The sequence below is a fragment of the Brachionichthys hirsutus genome, chromosome 8, assembly GCF_040956055.1.
Source record: "Brachionichthys hirsutus isolate HB-005 chromosome 8, CSIRO-AGI_Bhir_v1, whole genome shotgun sequence".
Taxonomy (NCBI): domain Eukaryota; kingdom Metazoa; phylum Chordata; class Actinopteri; order Lophiiformes; family Brachionichthyidae; genus Brachionichthys; species Brachionichthys hirsutus.
The window spans coordinates 2251264-2270832 of NC_090904.1; the positions used below are offsets into that span (position 1 = coordinate 2251264).

The 19569-nt window shown below is 46.5% G+C and overlaps 1 protein-coding gene across 1 annotated transcript in view; it reads left to right on the top strand.

The window, feature by feature from the left end:
- Positions 1 to 913: 913 nt before the first annotated feature.
- The window catches only part of chd6 (chromodomain helicase DNA binding protein 6), a 35621-nt gene continuing 16965 nt past the window's right edge, over positions 914 to 19569 (top strand). Inside the window, exons 1-25 of the mRNA XM_068742005.1 lie at positions 914 to 943; positions 2389 to 2956; positions 4038 to 4137; positions 4933 to 5074; positions 5613 to 5762; positions 6655 to 6720; positions 7235 to 7296; positions 7822 to 7939; positions 8402 to 8488; positions 9083 to 9220; positions 9921 to 10042; positions 10310 to 10553; positions 11837 to 12013; positions 12352 to 12495; positions 12580 to 12678; positions 12896 to 13052; positions 13950 to 14160; positions 14449 to 14644; positions 15641 to 15805; positions 15918 to 16097; positions 16425 to 16535; positions 17718 to 17920; positions 18451 to 18531; positions 18629 to 18747; positions 19221 to 19380. Coding sequence (XP_068598106.1) covers positions 914 to 943; positions 2389 to 2956; positions 4038 to 4137; positions 4933 to 5074; positions 5613 to 5762; positions 6655 to 6720; positions 7235 to 7296; positions 7822 to 7939; positions 8402 to 8488; positions 9083 to 9220; positions 9921 to 10042; positions 10310 to 10553; positions 11837 to 12013; positions 12352 to 12495; positions 12580 to 12678; positions 12896 to 13052; positions 13950 to 14160; positions 14449 to 14644; positions 15641 to 15805; positions 15918 to 16097; positions 16425 to 16535; positions 17718 to 17920; positions 18451 to 18531; positions 18629 to 18747; positions 19221 to 19380 — 3830 coding nt within the window. The remainder of the gene's footprint in view (positions 944 to 2388; positions 2957 to 4037; positions 4138 to 4932; positions 5075 to 5612; positions 5763 to 6654; positions 6721 to 7234; positions 7297 to 7821; positions 7940 to 8401; positions 8489 to 9082; positions 9221 to 9920; positions 10043 to 10309; positions 10554 to 11836; positions 12014 to 12351; positions 12496 to 12579; positions 12679 to 12895; positions 13053 to 13949; positions 14161 to 14448; positions 14645 to 15640; positions 15806 to 15917; positions 16098 to 16424; positions 16536 to 17717; positions 17921 to 18450; positions 18532 to 18628; positions 18748 to 19220; positions 19381 to 19569) is intronic.

Consider the following 19569-nt stretch of genomic DNA (forward strand, 5'->3'; position numbering starts at 1 on the left):
GAGCCATCCAGGTGCACAAGGTGCACAAGGTGCAGAGGCTTCCCGTGCTGTGCGTGCTGAAGGGTCCGTGTAACCTGTGGGTTGGAAGGTTTCAGGCTAGCGTGTCCCCAGGTGTGCCCAGGTGTGCCCAGGTGTCCCCAGGTGTCCCCAGGTGTCCCCAGGTGTGCCCAGGTGTCCCCAGGGGCGGCACAGCAAGGCCCTGTTGAAACTCCAAAAACTCTGTGTCCTAATTCAGGAGCAGCATCCTTCCAAGGCCGTCAGTCCCGTTCAACGATTCCTCCAGGCAGTCTCGATCGATCGGGTCGGCCCCGGGTCGGTCCCGGGTCGGCCCCGGGTCGGTCCCGGGTCGGCCCCGGGTCGGTCCCGGGTCGGTCCCGGGTCGGCCCCGGGCTTCACTGTGGATCGTCATGTTCATGTATTTCCCTCAGCAGCTGAGGTGCCAACAGGAAGCATCTGATACGCACCTTTCTGTTCCTATAACTTACCTCACGGTGGCGCAGTGGATGGAATAATTGATGATTATTCCACCAATTATTCTGAGACGTAATCAAAGAGGAAATATTACTTTATCTGAGTTAGTAATATAAAACACAGGTTGTTTATCCGCCCGTGTTCTTGTAGGTACCAGCTGCTGAAGGTACAACAACACCAAGATGCATCTAGAACCGCCCGGACACAAGGTGCTGCTCACGAGAGCTGGCTTATAACTGGTTAATAACTGTGTAATAGACAGAGGTCAGCAGTGAGTTTGAATTGGTTCGCTGTCTTCCCTTCTTTCTAATCCTGCAGCGATAAAAATAAAATGCTCACTGGTTTACTGATGTTTCATTGTTGGTGTTTGTTTTTTGTTCTTTTATTGAAGTAATACGAATCATGTCTTCTTGTCTTAATAGATGCAGTTAAGGGTTAGAAGATGAAAATACACAAGAAGAACAAGCAGCAGGTTAGTATTACACACACACACACACACACACAATGAAATGGGCCCCTCTAACAGGAGAAATAGAAATAGAAAGCCTTTATTCTCATTGTCTAACAGGTACACAATGAGATTAGCTCCATCTGCCATACAATTCCACAGAAGCGGCAGTAAAAATAACATATTTACTACAATCGTTTATTACGATTGTGTGTATCTATAAAACAGTCTGAGTGTTTTCAGACGCCAAAACGGATACAATTGTTTTCAGTGATTTTACGTGGGAAACAGGAACGGATTTTACTCGTGTATCAAGGTGTTACTGTATTAAGGAGAGAACTCTGACCCCCCCCCCCTTCCTGCAATGTGAAGGTGTTGCTATAGCTGGCTCAAAACTCTTAATAGGAAAAACAAGTCCAAGAAATGTCCATTCACAGACGATGTCCCTTTAAAGCAGGGGTGTCAAACTCAAATGCACAGTGGGCCAGAAGTTCAAATGAATCAAAGCCACGGGCCAACGTTGTAATGAACCTTTAATATGGACCCAAACAAGTTCTGCTTTAACATTGAGTATGGAAGAAGGCTTTCGTAATTTAATCATGAAGACATGCAAAATCGAATTTCAAATTAAAAAATTGCATTTTAAATAGAAATTGTATGTTTTTTTTGTTTTTTTTTGCAGCCTTCTGAGGTAAATATGAAAATAAACTTTTCCACAGGCTAATAAATGTGAAAATAAAATAACAATGAATGAACCAACCATTCAAGCCTTGGAGTAGCAAGAGAAAGTGCATGAAGAAAGCGTTAATTACTGCTCAGTTTGCAACACACTGATCTAATCTGATGTGCCCAAGCCAGATACCTGCATCCTGGGTGGAGTTTGACATTTGTGCCAGGGGGGGGGGCAAACATTTTTTTTAACTGACTTGAGTTTAGTAACGTCACGGCACGCATCGTAACGTCACATGACTGCTCAAATATGAATTTATCACGAAAACAAACAAAACTGAATTTAGATTTGTTTGTTGCTGTAATTCCATGTGTTATATTATACCAAATATGTGTTTATATATACAGTGGCGTTGCTAGGGTCTCTTGGGACTCCAAGCAAGAAATCCCTGGGGCCCCCACCCCACCCGTGCACGCCGCAAAAAATATTTTTTTTTGCACATTAAAATGCACAATAAATAGGTAAACAATAAGGCCACATCAAAAGAAAAATAGAGTTGCTGCAATATATATAAAACAACAGTGTAAATATATAACGTCAAATGAAATAAATGGCATTATGGGATTTGTAGTATTAGCGGTGAATGTGCTGTTCTGTACCGGCATTTAAGGTATGATAATAATAATGCGTTGCTTTTCTGGTCACCCAAAGACGCCTGTGCCACCGCCCCCATACGCTATCTGCATAAAATGGTTGCATGAGAAGAAAACGACATTGTACTGGGATAAATCTCTTTCAGATGTTCACTGGTCTACTGAAGCGCCCGACACCCTTGGCCTCCGATGCAGCACCTGACAAAAACAGTAACACACAAACTACGGTTCCCACAATCCCTCGGGGTCACCTGATTGTGGGACCTAAGGACCAGCTTCAACTCGTCACCCCTGTTGGCGGCACGGCAACATCCAATCACTGCATTGTAGTGGGGGCCCATGCATCCCAGAACTCTGGAGGAAGCCTGCAGCATCATTCTTCTCTTAGTGAGGAGGATGATGATGGAGGGGGAAGATTGAAGAAGAAGCGAAAGAAAAAGGACCGAATGGAAGGGGAGGTGCAGGAAAAGGAAACCAGCACAGCAAAGAAACGAAAGGAGGTGACGGTAGTTACACCGAGGAAGAGCAAGGAGCGAAAAGGGCATAGGACCAAGGGGAAGGAGGGCAAGCAATGCACTGGGGTAGAAATGAAGAACGTGGCATGGGGCAAAGCAGCAGCAGGCACTGCTGTTGCCCCAGAACCGGCCAAGGTGCCGGGCAAAAGAGGAAGGAAGCCCAAGATCAAAGTTCTGCCTCCGCTGCCCATCAATGAAGGTACAGTGTCTTCACAGTGAGCTCTTTGTGTACGGGGGGGTCGAGACGTGCAAGCTGGTGGGGGGGTATCGATAGGCTGATTGGGGGGGGGGATTGTTTGCTATTTGTTGCTGACTGTTCTAAGCTGCTCCCTTACATCCTGACTCCGCCTTATTGTGCTTGAGATTACGCAGGAAATCAGGGAAACTGATCGGCTCCCAAAATGGACGGAATCATCGATTAATTAATCAATGATGATACATCTTTACATTTCTTAGAGTTGTAGTTTGTTACATGTTCAAAGAAAGCCTCATCTTGCATTTTAAAAAAAAGATCTTATTTGTTATTTATTTACACGTTTTTATTTTATCCAACTTCCAACAAACCATAATACCGTGTACAATGGTGCAACAGCGTTACAAGACTGGTCCATATAAGAGAAAGAAGAGAGAGAATTGATAAAGCATCAATAGAATCCGAGGCGCTGCCCTTATATAGACGAGAATGGTGGAATTAAATGCTGAATGAAGTCAGTAATTGTGTATGTGGGTCAGAGTCCAGCCCGAATCGTCGTCCAGTTGTCCATTTAACTCCAGACTAGATTGAACTCCCAGAGATTCCAGTGTGTTCTTCCAGTTCTGCAGAAAAAATAAAATTTGATACTGTGGACAACTGTCTGCGTCGAGCCTTTAAAAATGGATGCACCTCCTTGACGTTAAATGAAAGCGGCCCCCGCCGTTCCTGTGTGGGGGTGGGGCTGTGCTGTGTTGGAAAGGTGCTGTGTTTCCTCAGTAGGTGTGAGAGCTCTGTAGCCCATCCCAGCTTCGACCAGGCGACAGACTCCGCCTCCCGAAACTGGTCTGAGTTCAGGGAACGCTTGATGATGACGCTTGTTCCAGACAGGCGGTCTGAATAATTGAAAAATGGTTTGCTCAATGAAACGATAGTGCAGCCTTTTCTACAGAAATGTCCTGCCTTTTGTCAGGAGTCAGAAAGATGGGAAAACATACGATAGACTAAAGTTACCTTGAAGACTTTTAAAGGATGGTAGTTTGACTCACTCATGGCCATGTCTCATCTTTTTCACCTCTATTCCAAATAGTACCTCGTCTGACTCAAGGCCACCTCTCGAGCCTTCCAAGGCAAGTCGATAGGAAGACAACAATCAACTCGATGCCCAAACAGAGGGGTCGCAAACTGAGGTAAGATACTCCGATTCTGAAGATACCATAATGAGAGTAAGGCAAAGGGCAAAGGAAATGAGAAGAGACTGTTGTGCTCGAACAATCCAGTGATGTTGCTCAACTAAGAATCAAAGAATAACATGACAGTCCACCAGCCGTCACAGTAAAATGGTGCGTTTCTTTGGACGCCTGTGACTATACTAACCCGGGGTTTCTCGCGTTGTTTCTGAGATAGTCATACCTGGCCCACCGAACACCTCTGTAAGAGGATCCTCTGTTCATAGGCCCGTTGTTCTCACTATGAGCATGTGTATGACATTTCCTGCATAAGACACCCACACAGCCAACAGAACGGCACCCCTGGGTTCTGTGTGGGCAGTTTTCATGTTCAGCATTCACCAAGGATGGTGGTGTATGTGATTGGTAAGTTTTAAGGGCCATAACCTACCGTGGTCATGGACTGATTGGAAATAAGACCCTAAATTATTGTCCCCCCGAGGGGTCGCCACAGCAACCCAACCTTCTCCACTTCACCCTGTCCTTTGCATCGTCCTCCCCAACACCAGCCACTCTCATGTCCTCCCTCACTACGTCCATGTATCTTATTTTATTATTTTTATTATTATATAATCCAGTTCTTCCCGTCCTTTCCTGAAGGAAAGAGGAGGGGTTTATTTTGTATGCTAGCCAGAGTTGGAATGTGTCAGTGGTTGGTCTGTGGTTCTGATCGGGAAATAAGGTGAGAAAAAATGGACGAGAAAATGTCTGTGTCATCGGGGAGCAGCCAGTTATTCATTAAAAATCTTCTCATAGAGTTCCCAACTTGGCACCAGTGGGAAAGAAGAAGGGGAAGAGGAGAAGCCAGATGCAGGCTGTCCAGGAGGGGGCCACGAGTGATGACGCTGCCTCGCTGTCGGCACTTGACATGGGTGGAGAGGACAGCCAGGATAATATGGTGAATGGACATGAAGACCGGAGACACGCCACCGTCTTCCTCCTCTTTCTGCTTGTCCCACCAGGGGTCGGCACAGCTGTTCAACCTTCCAGTCGGTTGCATGCTGAAGTCTGGCCGCGGCCCTCGGGACGTCTCCAGGGAGACGGTCCCTGTGCTGCAGACAGTAGCTAAGCTTTAGCACCAGTCAGTCTGAATGAGTGACACAGTAGATGTTTTCCAGATGCATCAAACGTTGACGTGTAACATTCTAACATTTGACAAGCGGCGTAGCAAATTTGATAACAGCGTCAGTCTGTGGCAATATTTGACCCGTGAAACAAGAGAAATGGTTTAAAATCAAGGACCGATTTTACTGCAAATATAGGTTTAATAATATTGGATGCCAAAGGAGAAGAAAATAACACCTGTAATACAATTCCAGACCTATTTTTAATGACCATTTTCCATGTTAGAAACTTCTAACTTCTCCATTTCTTCTCTAACCTTATTCTTCCTCTTCTCATCTTCTTCATTCACCACCTCGCCTCTTACTCTTTAGAAGCGGCGTTCCGGACGGCAGGTCAAGAGAAGGAAATACAATGAGGATTTAGACTTTAAGGTGGTAGACGACGACGGAGAGACGATCGCTGTCCTCGGAGCCGGGCGCATCTCGGCGCTCAATGCCACCGCGCTGGCGTGGCAGGCCGAGGTAAGGAAGGACGCACGGCGTTCAGCGTCTGCATGTTGGGCTGCCAATGAGGAACCTTTGAGGGGCCATCATTTAGACCAGTGGTCCCCAACCGGTCCGTGAGCCTTTGTTACCGGGTCGCACAGAAAGAATAACTCATTTATACAATTTCCGTTGTATCGATTATTGGCGTCTAAAAGGTGCTTCATGGAGCAGCCGGCGCTCAGCCTGAATCTCAAAGAATGTAAAGTATTCCCTCTGCCTGCTCAGCGTTGGGGCGAGCTTCGCTCCTGAACCGCGTGGAGGGCGTTCCGTGTTTCAAATAGAAGTTGGTCCAGGTGAAAAAGCCTTTAATCTCCCGAATCGCTGGGACACTCGGTTTGTCCCGATTATTCCGTGTACAGGGAATAATTGCTCCCGTCGGAAAAGGGAGAGACGATGCTACTAGATCCACCTTCATGTGCTGCTGAGCACAGTTAAAATCAAACTTGTTCTGGAGCTTGGCAGCACATGAAGGTAACTGAACGTGGCTGCATGGGGGGGGGGGGGGGGCTTCCCAGGCGAGCCCCCAGTCGCCATAACCGGGCGTTTATTTAAGGAACAGCTCAGCATCAGGATGGCGACGGTGGCCAGTGGAGCACCGGGCCCAGGCAGCGCCAGTCAGAGGTCCACCTTCCACAGCGACCCGGACAGAACAAGGTCCTGTGTCCCCTTCTGGGAATCCTGGAAGTAGTCCTTCATATTTATTACTATGACCTTCATCTAATATTCACCTAAACTTCCTTTGGGATCAACAAAGTATCGATCGATCTGATCTGATCTGATCTGGCTGGAATCCTGGGTTGAAGACGTCCTCGTAGCTTCACTACTCTGTCCTCTGTCGAGAACTGATCTTCGGTCTTCTGTCCCTCAGGAACCACCGGAGGACGAGGCGAACATCATAGAGAAGATTCTGTCTTCCAGAACGGTGAAGAAAGAGGTGCAGAAGAACGAACACATCCCACACACACACACACACAATGTCTTCAAGGAATGCGGTCCCTGAAGACATTGTGTGTCCATTCACACCCAAAGCAGTGGACAGACCAGCCGCTGCTTCGGAGGACGAATCTGTCCACAGAGTTGTCTTTAGGCTGCGCGCTAAAGCTAAGACACCCACCAGCGCAGTGTTTGTATACGATGTTTGTTTACTCGTATATATTTTTTGTTAATCAAAAAATCGTAACCAGAAATTGGGGTGTGTTTTTGAGGCGCTGTAATGGATTAATTCAGATAATTTCAATGGATTTTTTTTTTTCGTAACTCAAATACCATTTAAAATGAAAAAAGAAAACATGTCTCCTCTTTCATTGTGCAGAAGATAAACAGGGGGGGGGTCATTTTTACATCACAGTTCCTGCCCCACCGTGCAGTACTAAACGCAGTACTACACAGCGGAGTGGTTGTTGGCCTGGGCAGTACGTGACTCGCTTCATCTCTCTCTCTCCTTCCAGACTTTTTCATCTGAGAACCGAGCAGAGGAGAACGAGGAGTTCTATGTCAAGTACAGGAATTTGTGAGTGTTTGCATGTTCGGCTTCATCATTTCTCGGTTGGGATTGTATCGAAGCTGCTCTAACTCAACGTTACGCCAGAACGTGTTCCAGCTTCCACATTTCACCTGGACCTCATTCTCAGTTCTTGAAACCAAATAGACGGGTAGCAACAACCTGAACGTTACAGCGGCGTGAATGTAGACGGGTCCTATCCGGGTTACTACGGAGAACGGTTCCGGCCGTCTGGACGCAAGTCGGACAAAACGAAATGGCCGGCTTGACGGATAGACTTTACCCAGCCCTCTTCCTGCCTCGGGCCGGTTTCCGGCTGGGCTATTTCTCTGTGGGTGGGGTAATTTAATAAAAACAAACTCACAGAAGTCTTACGGACCGGTACCGGTGCTACGTACGGGTGACCGTAAGTCGGATAGTAGCTTTGCTGTACTGAGAAGAGGGCTACGAAGGATTTTATTTTTAAACAGTTGCCAACAGGCAAAATACAGACACTAAAAAAAATACCAGATTTGCTGTTGTGTGGCTTTTCAGTTCCTTCCTGCACTGTAAGTGGGCCACCCTGGAGGAGCTGGAGAAAGACCCCCGAATCCACCAGAAGATTAAACGCTTCAGGACGAAGCAGGCCCAGATGAAGCACCTGTTCACCGAGGTGACCCAAGCACTTCCTGTCCTTTACTAGCAGGGCCCAGCTGGTGACGAGTCGAATTATCACCTACCACAATTCATAGCGAAGCCAGTCAGAGATGGGCTAGGTAACATACGGTAACCATGGCAACACGTTGGCCATGACATGTAGTGTTACCCGGTAGAGTACCCGATCACGCATAAGTTTTGCCTTCATTCAAATATTTTAGAATCATCTTGAGGATTAACCAGAGAAGTTGGTCCAGAGCAGTTTAAGCATGTTTGGGGCGCCATTATTGACAAATGTCAAGGCAAGATAACCTACAGTATTTAAATACGTTAATATAGCATTGAGCAGTAGGACAACTGGATGAAGAAGCGGAAGTGGTAAATACATTCTGATATTTTGTAACTGTGCATTCATGAGTAATACCCGGTAACAATGATGTTCCATTCGGTCCTTCCATGTCTTTGTCCCGTCTTCCAGCCTGATGAGGACTTGTTTAACCCAGACTATGTGGAGGTGGACAGAGTGCTGGAGGTGGCTGTTACCACGGACACCGAGACTGGAGAGGTTGGTTCCTGTCTCATCCTCACAACTGTGTGTGTGTGTGTGTGTGTGTGTGGAGGTTCTTTTTGACTGTTTGCTTGTTTGTTAGCAGGATTAGGTAAAAACATCTGGATGAATAAAATCTGAAGATCGGTTTTGGTCCATCTTAGATCCATTAAATTCTGACAGCGACCCGGATACCCGTCTGGATACTAAAACATCTGGATTTCTCCATTTACATATAATTGAGGCCTTAAAAAACAATCCTACCTTGTAAAGTCTGCATTCAATTCACTCTCCAAAATAAAGGGGTCCGATCTGAACCATCATGGAATATATCTTCTGGTTCTGATCCAGAATGAGGTCAGGAACAAATATTACATTTTAACATTAAACCCATTTATGGATTCAAGAATCAGTTAAAAATAAACATCAACTCTGATTCACTTTGACTTTTCATGTTCGGTGCATAAAGATACCAGAACAATCTAGAACCGTCTGGTGCTGATCCAGATCACCATGTGGACGGTATGGATCCAGTTAGGAGGGGCGTGAGCTGCTTGGGGGAGGTCTGTGCTGGTAGTCCGACAGCTTTTTGAATTGTTCTCTGTTATTTAGGAGGTGACCCATTACCTGGTTAAATGGTGCAGTCTCTCATACGAGGAGGCGACGTGGGAGCTGCAGGAGGACTTGGACCCTGAAAAGATAAAGGAGTACGAGGAGATCCAGAAACTGCCAACATACCTCAGACACACGGTGAGTTCAAACATTCAGAAGAGGACAATTGTGCAGTTTTATTCCATTGTTTGACATGCGCTGGCCTCTTTGCTACGATGGCAGAATGTCTCTGCATGTCTTACTGCTAAATAGTTGCCTCCCTGTTTTTGGGTTTGCCTCCTTAACCCTGTATCGGTTCTCAGAATGAACTCCAGGCCACGACAGGTGGCATCCCGCTGAGCGTCATTGTAGACTTATGGCTAATTGTCCCAGTGTAGAGAAAGGACCCAACCACCCTCCTGCATTCTGGACATTCAGTCTGTCCGCTGTGGCTTTAGGTCCAGACTGAATGACCACAACTCTGGCCTGGGTTCCACCAGCATTCTAACCCTCTACCACAACAAATCTGAATCACAGACCACCCGCAGCGGGGTCCTGCTCTGTCCTCTGGGTCCTGCTCTGTCCCCGCTGTGTCTCTCTCCTTCTCAACCCAGCCGGTCCAGACAGATGGCCGTCCACCATGAGTCTAGGTTCTGTCCAAGGTTTCTTCCTGTTAAAGGGAAGATTTCCTTGCCTCCGTTGCCAAAGTTCTTGCTCTTGTGGGTTAAGTTGGGTTCTGTCTTTCCCTGCTAATCCTGTAAAGAGCCTTGAGATGACTTTCTGTTGTGATCTGGCGCTATAGAAATAAAACTGAATTGAATTGAATTGAATTGTGTGTGTGTGTGTGTGTGTTATGCAGGAGCGCCCGCCTCCGGAAAAATGGCAGAAGTTGGAGCTCTCCAGAGATTACCGTGATGGCAACGAGCTGAGAGAATACCAGCTGGAGGGAATGAACTGGTTACTGTTCAACTGGCACAACAGGTGAACACTGTCCAGATATACTGTCAAAGAACCCAGGGAGGTTCAAAATACTTTATTAAGTAGTGTCGGGCTCATTCACTGACCAAAAAAATGAATAGAGCAGAGAAATTTTATCGATTCTGTGATATGTATCGATGTTTCAGCCCGAGTATCGATACATTAAAGGTCCCATATTCTACCCTTCTTCCACAAGTTAACGCTTTAGACTTTATGAATGCTGCGTGTGTCAGAGAAAATATAATTGATCTGAATTTCTTTTGTTTTCAGAAAAAACTGTATCCTGGCAGACGAGATGGGTTTGGGCAAGACCATCCAGTCCATCACCTTTCTGTTTGAGATCTTCAACATGGGGATCCGTGGTCCCTTCCTAATAATTGCCCCCCTGTCCACCATCACCAACTGGGAGAGGGAGTTTCGTACATGGACGCACATGAACGTAATTGTGTATCATGGATCGCAGATCAGCCGGCAGATGATCCTACAGTACGAGATGTTTTACAGAGACTCGCAGGTAGTGTTTAAACGTGTGCCCGTTTGAGCAGCTTGTTCACAGCAGCCACCACCGAGCACCTTCCAGGTGTGGCTGATCTGTTGGGTTTCAGTGCAGCTCCAGGGTTTTCTAGGCGTCGGGTGAATCTTGCCATGTAATGCATGATCATCTACTAATCCTGTTATTCAAACACAACACGTATCGAGATCTGCCCTTTTTTCATTGCATTCTTGTACGTTTGTTGCAGTCGGATAGTTCAGCCAGGCTTTTATTTCCGCGTCTCAGCGTTTGGTGCTGACGGTGAGAAAAACCGGCTTGTGTGACCAAAGGAATGCAATCTAAAAATGACAAGATGTCCCCGTGCGTTCGATTGATTTTCCCCGTGGTGTTCCGCCTCCTTCAGCTCAGTCCACCAGGATCGGGTTTCACTTCTGGAGGGAGTCTGGTGAGGATCAGTAACCAGTCAGTGAGCACATAGTGATTATTGAGAGGGTAGGAGACGCTGATCCTGCCTTTCATCTATCTCCACGACACTCAAACCAGGCCTGATGAAAGGGACGGAGATCAATAGTGATCATTAATAAAAGCACTAATATCAAAATTAACTAGAAAACCCCTAGGAGAGCGCAGACCTCCCCCAAGCAGCTCGTTCCCCTCCTAACTGGATCTACACCGTCTACTTGGTGATCTGGATCAGCACCAGAAGGTTCTAGATTGTTCTGGTATCTTTATACACCGAACATGAAAAGTCAAAGTGAATCAGAGCTGATGTTTATTTTTAACTGATTCTTGAATCTATAAATGGTTTTAATGTTAAAATGTAATATTTGTTCTTGACCTCATTCTGGATCAGAACCAGATGAAATTCACATCAGTCAATAATCAACCGAGATTCGTCTTGAATAGTATAATTACAGTAGTTCTAATAATTACAGGGGGATTGTATGGGAAGTTTTGGAAGCAGCAGAGCAGAGTACGCACTAAGCTAGAGCGAGAGGAGTTGGTGAGTATTGTGGGTACTTGAGACGGTGATTGATGTACACGCACCCAGGCCCCCACCAGGACACTAATCACACTAACCCTATGTAAAACCTGATTTATTTATACCTGGGAGGAGGCATGACGGTCTCGAAGCCAAAGGAAGAAAACGTGACTTAAAATGTTTCTACAGTTTCAATGTTGATGCAGCTTTATACTTTATACAGGTTTTAATGGAAGGTAAATGTGAAGGGACAATTGAGACATGTCCACCTTTGAAGGCCCTCGTATGTCCTTATTAATGTCAATCTGCATCCCAACCACAGGGCAACACCGTTCCCAGCGTGCTGAAGTTTCACGGAATGATCACCACCTTTGAGATGATCATGGCGGACTGTCCGGAGTTGAGGAAGCTCCACTGGCGCTGTGTGGTGATTGACGAAGCTCACCGACTCAAGAACAGGAACTGCAAGTTGCTGGAGGGACTGAAACTCATGAACCTGGTCAGTGTTGCTGTACGAGAGGTGATTCAGTCAGATCAGATCTCGCTGTGAGCAGCTGTTGCCTCATTTATCAGGGAAGTGCGTCTTTCCTACACTGGCATGGCGTTTTGTGTGAAAGTGAAAGAGCTGATGGTGGTTTTATGTGTGTGTAAATAAAACCAAGACAAATTGATAAGGTGGTCCTATCCTGTAAAAGTGAACACATGGTATCAAATTACAGACCTGTGTCAGGATCCTAGCTGCCCCTAGGACTGCGCTCTTATATATATATGTTGTATTATGTGTAATGTAGCCGCATTATATCTATATATTTATTTATGTATTTTTATATTAAACAGGAGTACAAGGTTCTGCTGACCGGTACCCCTCTGCAGAACTCAGTGGAGGAGTTGTTCAGCCTGTTGAACTTTCTGGAACCGCTTCAGTTCCAGTCAGAGAACACCTTCCTGGAAGAATTTGGCGACCTTAAGACAGATGAGCAGGTAGGCGCGGCACACGGCCCCGTTTCCCTGCTGTTTGTGGGACCAAAGTGATGACTTCCTGTCTTCCTGGCTTCTCTCCAACAGGTGAAGAAGCTTCAGGCCATTTTGAAACCAATGATGTTGAGGAGACTGAAAGACGATGTAGAGAAAAACCTGGCACCTAAAGAAGAGACCATCATCGAGGTCGGGCTTCGTCTGCATCACATGCTTACGTTCTGTCTCCTGCATTTAGAACCACTAAATATGTTTCACTTGTATTGGTGAGACTGGATCCGTGACGATCTGACATGCTGTTTAACACTTGGGCCACTCCCCAAGAAGCCTTAACCCTTCACCCCAAAGTGTGTGCGTCAGCACCAGGGGCATTAGAGTGGGCCGACTAAGTCTGCTTCTCTCACAGGTGGAGCTCACAAACATTCAGAAGAAATACTACCGAGCCATCCTGGAGAAAAACTTCTCCTTCCTGTCCAGAGGAGCGAACCAGCACAACATGCCCAACCTCATCAACACCATGATGGAGCTCCGCAAGTGCTGCAACCACCCCTACCTGATCACAGGTGAGACAGCACAGGTATTCTTATGGCTGGTGAGGGTTTAAAGGGGGAGGCATCGCGTCTGTCCTACAAACACCAACTGAGATTGAACCAATCAGAGAGAGAGTCTTCCGTCGGGAGGTCGTCTCCGGCTTCTCCCGGTTCCTCCCAGAACATGCAGCTGAGGTGAATCGATCACTCTAAATTACCCGTAGGTATGAGTGTGTGAAGGTTTGTCTGTCTCTGTGGCCTAGCCGTGCGCTGGCAACGTGTCCAGGGTGTACCCCGCCTCTGACCCGCAGCAAGCTGGGACAGGCTCTAGCAACACCTGCGACCCACAAAGCGGAAAAGTGGACGGACGGAAAGACGAACCCCCAGACACCCTTTAGTTTCATAAACGTCTGTGTATTAGAGTTCTTAGGAATATATTTTCTACAGCCTTTCTAATATATATTTACCGGTATCTATTTATTCATTTTTGAATGAATAGTAATATTTGTGTAAGCATTACTCAGTTGTACTGTAATATTCTGCGTAGCCTATTGTATATATATATTTTCCATGTACACTACACTCTACTCTTTATTTGTGTAATCTAATATTCATCTACCTTAGCTTCATGATACAACCTGTATAAACTCATATATATACAATATACATATACAGGTAATATATATATAATAAATTGTAATATTGCCCCCCCAGGGCAATTGTAATAGGAATTTATCTTACCTGTAACTGCACACAGTTACACTGCACAGCTTTGCTATATCATGTTCAATAAAGAGCAGTAAAGAAAGCAAAGTTCAGTTTGATCCTCTGATGTCTACTGATTGGATATAAACTACATTCCTGAGAGGTACAATTAGTTTTATCCCTATTAAAGTAGAAAAGCATTAATTTCTTTGTCTTTTCTTTTAGGGGCAGAAGAGAAGATTTTGGAAAGCTTCAAGAAGAGCCACAGTTTATGTGCTCTGGATTTCCAGCTGCAGGCCATGATCCAGGCAGCCGGTAAACTGGTGCTGATAGACAAGCTGTTGCCCAAGCTGCTAGCTGGGGGACACAAAGTCCTGGTGTTCTCCCAGATGGTCCGTTGTCTGGACATCCTGGAGGACTACTTGATACAGAGGCGGTGAGGAGACGCAGCAGGGACACTTCTCCTGACTCTGATCGGTGGCTCAGAGGCAGGCTGATGGGTTCTTGTCCATGACTTTATGGGGGTCTGATTTGTTTAACGGTCTTATGTGAGGACAGAGACAAATTGAAAAATGAAATTTTAACAAAAGTTCTTTGGACATCTTCCATACTGCAGCTTTAAAGGAAGGCAGGAAAGAGGAGACAAAGATGTAAAATTCTGATTTTTGAACTTTTGTGAATGAATCTGTTTCTTGCAGAAGCTGATTAATTTCTGCTTTCTCAGCTACACGTACGAAAGAATTGATGGTCGCGTGCGAGGAAACCTGCGGCAAGCTGCTATCGACAGATTCTGCAAAGCAGAGTCGGACCGCTTCGTTTTCCTGCTGTGCACCAGAGCTGGGGGGCTGGGAATCAACCTCACTGCTGCAGACACCTGCATCATCTTTGACTCGGACTGGAACCCCCAGAACGACCTGCAGGTGAGAACTGGGAGAGCAGGAACACAATCTCTGCTGGCGACAAGACAAGAACGCTCAACGTTTCATAGCATAAACTCTACAAACAGTTCAGATAAGAGATCTGGAAGACTGGTGGCCTTTATGACACTAAATCAGCTGATAAAATGTGTGCCTCAATGGATGTTAAGAAATAATACACAAATAGTTCTGACTTATTGGTAGGTTTGGAACTGGTATTTCATTTCTGGGTGGGGCCGTAATTTCTCCAAGGCGGAGCAGTTTAGACGAGGTCGGTGACTGTAAGGTCGTGGTAGGAGAGAGTGTAGCCAGCCAGCATAGGCTGGTGGTGAGGAAGATGACTCTACTGGTGAAGAAGAGGAAGTGGTGGAGGCTGAAGAACGAAGAGTGTTGTGTGGCTTTCAGGGACGAGGTGAGACAGGCTCTGGGTGGACAAGAGAGGCTTCCAGAAGTCTGGAACACAACAGCTAAGGTGATGAGGGAGACAGGTAGGAGAGGAGTGGGTGTGTCTTCTGGAAGGAAAGGAGATAAGGAGACCTGCTGGTGGAACCAGGAAGTGCAGAAGTGTTGAGAGGACAGGAGTACAGGGAGATGAGACGCAAGGTAGAGGTCAAAGGTCAAACGGAGGGCACATGATGACCTGTAAGCGGGCTAGATGGTAAAGAGGGAGAGATGGATCTGTACAGGCTGGACAGAGAGACAGAGACAGGAAGGATGTTCAGCATGTTAGAGTGACTTTCGTTCTATTGGCCATTTGTCTTGACTTTTTATGTAAACTTTAGCGCAGCTTCAGGGTTATTAACCTGAAAAAAGAGACGCTGCTATAAGGAAATAGAAAGACGTTTTTGTTATGTTTTTATTTTAGGAGGTGAAATTTGTTGTAATCACTTTGTCAAATTTCAAAGACACAGGCAAGTTATTTTACCATAAATATACTATACTGGGAGGCCTGGTTTAGGTCTACAGCAATTCTACATTATAAACCGGTTTTAATGTCAGGCCCAGGCACGCTGCCATCGGATTGGCCAGAGCAAAGCGGTGAAAGTCTACAGATTGATCACCAGAAACTCGTACGAGAGGGAAATGTTCGACAAAGCCAGCCTGAAGCTGGGATTGGACAAAGCCGTCCTTCAAGACATCAACCGCAAAGGAAGCCTCAACGGGGTGAGACGTCTCTGCGTGTTTGACTCCTCCTGGATGTTGTCATACTGTTGGATGTTCGATTGTTAATCTGCTTCATTGTCATGATTTCCGAGCTGCCCGTTTGTTACTGCAGGTACAGCAGCTTTCTAAGATGGAAGTAGAGGACTTGTTGAAGAAAGGCGCATACGGAGCCCTAATGGATGAAGAAGACGAGGGCTCAAAGTTCTGTGAGGAAGACATTGATCAAATACTTCAGAGACGAACTCAGACCATCACCATCCAGACTGAAGGGAAGGGCTCCACGTTTGCTAAGGTAGGAAAGATCGTCCTTAAACAGAACCGGGCAATCTTCAATTCCTCACGGCAGATTTGATCCAGGCTGAATCACAGTGAAATGATCGGTGGTGTTCTGTTGACCTTTGTTGGAACCGGAGGCTCATTGTAATACCAAAACATCATGTCACACATTTGGAATTTAAAACCTGTTTGATGTTTTGCTGAATCACTCAGCCCCGTCTCAGATTATCTGACTGCTGTTTCAGGGGCTGTATTCCAGAAGTTGGATCAAATGAGAGATTGTAACTTTGCAATTGGTGTCTCCGTTCAGAATGGTTTGAGTAAATCTGATTTCTTTCCTTAGGCCAGTTTCATCTCATCTGGCAACAGGACAGACATTTCTCTGGACGACCCTAACTTCTGGCAGAAATGGGCCAAGATCGCCGACGTGGAGATCGACTCTAAATCTGAGAAGGTAGGAGGAGAGACTGTGAGAGAACGGATCTGGATTTGTGAGCAGAATTAAAGTGGAGAACAAGTAGGATCTACTACTGCTGTAGTTTCTTCTTGTCCCCTGAGGGGTCGCCATAGAAAATCAACCTTCTCCACTTCACCCTCTCCTTTGCATTGTCCTCCCCAACACCAGCCACTCTCATGTCCTCCCTCACTACGTCCATGTATCGTCTCCTGGGTCGTCCTCTAGCCCTGTTCCCTGGCAGTTCCATCCTCCGCATCTTTCTACCGATATAGTCCCCGTCTCTCCCCTGGAGCTGCGTTGTGGAGATCTAGAGAGAGCCTATGACAGGGTACCCAGAGAGGTACTGCGGTACTGCATGAGGCAGTCTGGAGTGGCAGAGAAGTATGTCAGAGTAGTTCAGGACATGTACGACAGTAGTGAAATATGCAGTAGGAGTAACAGGAGTTTAGTGTAGAGGTGGGATGCACCAGGGATCAGCTCTGAGCCCCTTTTTGTTTGCCATGGTGATGGACAGACTAACAGATGAGGTGAGACAGGAAGCTCCTTGGAATATGATGTGTGCTGCACACATGTACTCTGTTTTACTCCTGCTCACCTTCATTCCTCTTTTCTAGAGCAGACCTCCACTTCTAGATTCTCCTCTACCTGCTCTCTGCTCTCACTGCAGATCTCCTCATCATCATGTCCACCAGCTCTCTAGCTTTTCCCGTCATCGTCCCAACATTCAAAGTCTCTATGCTCAGTCCTAAAATCTTCCATTCCCTCTTCTCTCGCTGCTGATGCACTCGTCTTCCTCCTCCTCTTCGTGTCTGTCTTTGACCCACAGTAATCCCGTGTCCAGCAGCGTCCCGTGGGCTAACGACGCTGCTGGGGGGTCGTGAGCATGAGAGTATCAAAAGGAAGGAAGGACAATAAAGACAAAGGAAAAATGTGTTAAGCAGGATGGAGAAACTCCAGGGATTTATGAGGACTCTATGAAAATAACCCGTAAATGATTTTCATTTAAATCTCAAAGCGATGTCAAAGATGTAACTCCTTCAACGGATCCGGTGACACAACTGGAATAGACTTGTCATTCCATGAAAGGAAGGAATGACAAGTGTACGGCTCGGTAGCAGAGCTGCCCCAGGTGCTTCTACCACCGGAGCTTTTACCTTTGCTTCTGTCCTTCTGACGCAGGAGTCCCTGGTGATTGACACGCCGCGCGTGAGGAAGCAGACCCGTCATTACAACTCGTTTGAGGACGATGAGCTGATGGAGTTCTCAGAGCTGGACAGTGACTCCGAAGAGCGGCCTTGCCGAACCCGGCGCCTGGGCGAACGCAGCCGGCGGTACCTGCGTGCAGAGTGCTTCCGGGTTGAGAAGAACCTGCTAATCTTTGGGTAGAACCTGAGAAGTGTTAAAAACGTTGCGTATATGGCCTCCTGAAAACACACTCATCCACCCAGCAGCTTCCATGACAGCAAAGTGAGCCCGCCCCTGGTGGTGGGTGGAGTCATAGCGACTTCAGAGAACCCAACATCGACGTGGAAGAAAATAAGCGCGTCAGCTTGGAGTGATTAAAGCACCCAAAGGCAATGTTAAAGAGTCAGCAGCTGGGTGGATGACGTGTTGCCTTCCTGCTTCACGCCCCTCGTATTAGCCGAGACAAATAGGCGGAGTATTTGAGAGCATTCAAATTGAATCTCAAATAAAAGTATTGTTACAATGACTTACTAATAGCTAATATTTTCTGTTTGTAAATTAGATTTGTTTCAAACTAGAGAATGAACGAAAAATGAGCCGAAATATAACGACAGCAAAGTCTGTGCATGGTCACATCCTTCGTTTTGAGTGGGAACCGTTTGTCTAGCGTAAAGAACAACTTGCTTTGTCCCCGTGTTGTTTGGACTTCCTGTCCACGTCTGTCCAGGTGGGGCCGTTGGATGGATATTTTGAACCACGGTCGCTTTAAGTGGCACCTGGCGGAGCGAGACATGGAGGTGATCTGTCGGTAAGAAAAGCAGCTCCTGTTCCAGGAAGGTTCTAAACGCGCATTGCTGAATCCCAGAATCATTTTAAGTGTTTCCCTGTTTAATTTGGTTGTGCAGGGCTCTGCTGGTTTACTGCCTGCGACATTACAAAGGTGATGACAAGATCAAGAGCTTCATTTGGGACCTGATCTCCCCCACCAAGGACGGCCAGGACCAGGCGCTGCTGAATCACTCCGGTTGGCATTTGTCCCCTCATTTGCACGATAGCATTAGCTTTGCCGTTAGCCTCCTCGGGGGGGTCATTACAAGAACATGTGCATCTGTACTTGACAACCTCTGCTATGTAGCGGTTTAAAACCATCCACTGTGTCGGATGGAGGTCGTGGACCGACCATGGGCTGCATGACTCTCCGTAGCCTTGTTGTTGTTGACTTTCAGGTGTTACATTAGTAACTAGAAAAAGACCATCAGAGATTGCAGTAGACTATTTGATCCTGTGAGACAGTAAACAGCCCTTGCTGAAGCTACCTGCTATAAACGAGGCCCTTTGGCATGCTGCTGGCTGCTTTTATATGATGACGTTTTACTTTACTCTTGCACCGATTATTTCTCATGCTCGTACATTTTCGGCATGTTGCTACGAGCTGAGTCAAAGTGCCGTGATTCGATCATCCCCCCCCCCCCGACACCCCCTTTCTGTTTGTCCCAGGATTATCAGCTCCAGTTCCTCGAGGTCGGAAGGGAAAGAGGCTTAAAAGTCAGCTTCATGTTCCGGAGGTGAAGAACGTTGATTGGCTGGCCCACTGTAACCCTGAAGCGGTGCTGAAGGACGAGAGCTACAAGAAACACCTCAAACAACACTGCAACAAGTCAGTTTACTCACCGTGTCAGAGACTCTTGAACCTGGCGAACAGTGCTCTGCTCTAGTGGAGCCATCAGGTTAACCATGAAGGAGGGGTGCTACGTCAGATACTGATTAAGATGATGCAAACTGTCCTGATTGATTAATAGACAACCTCAAATAACACCATATTCTAACACATTCTAATCTACATTGA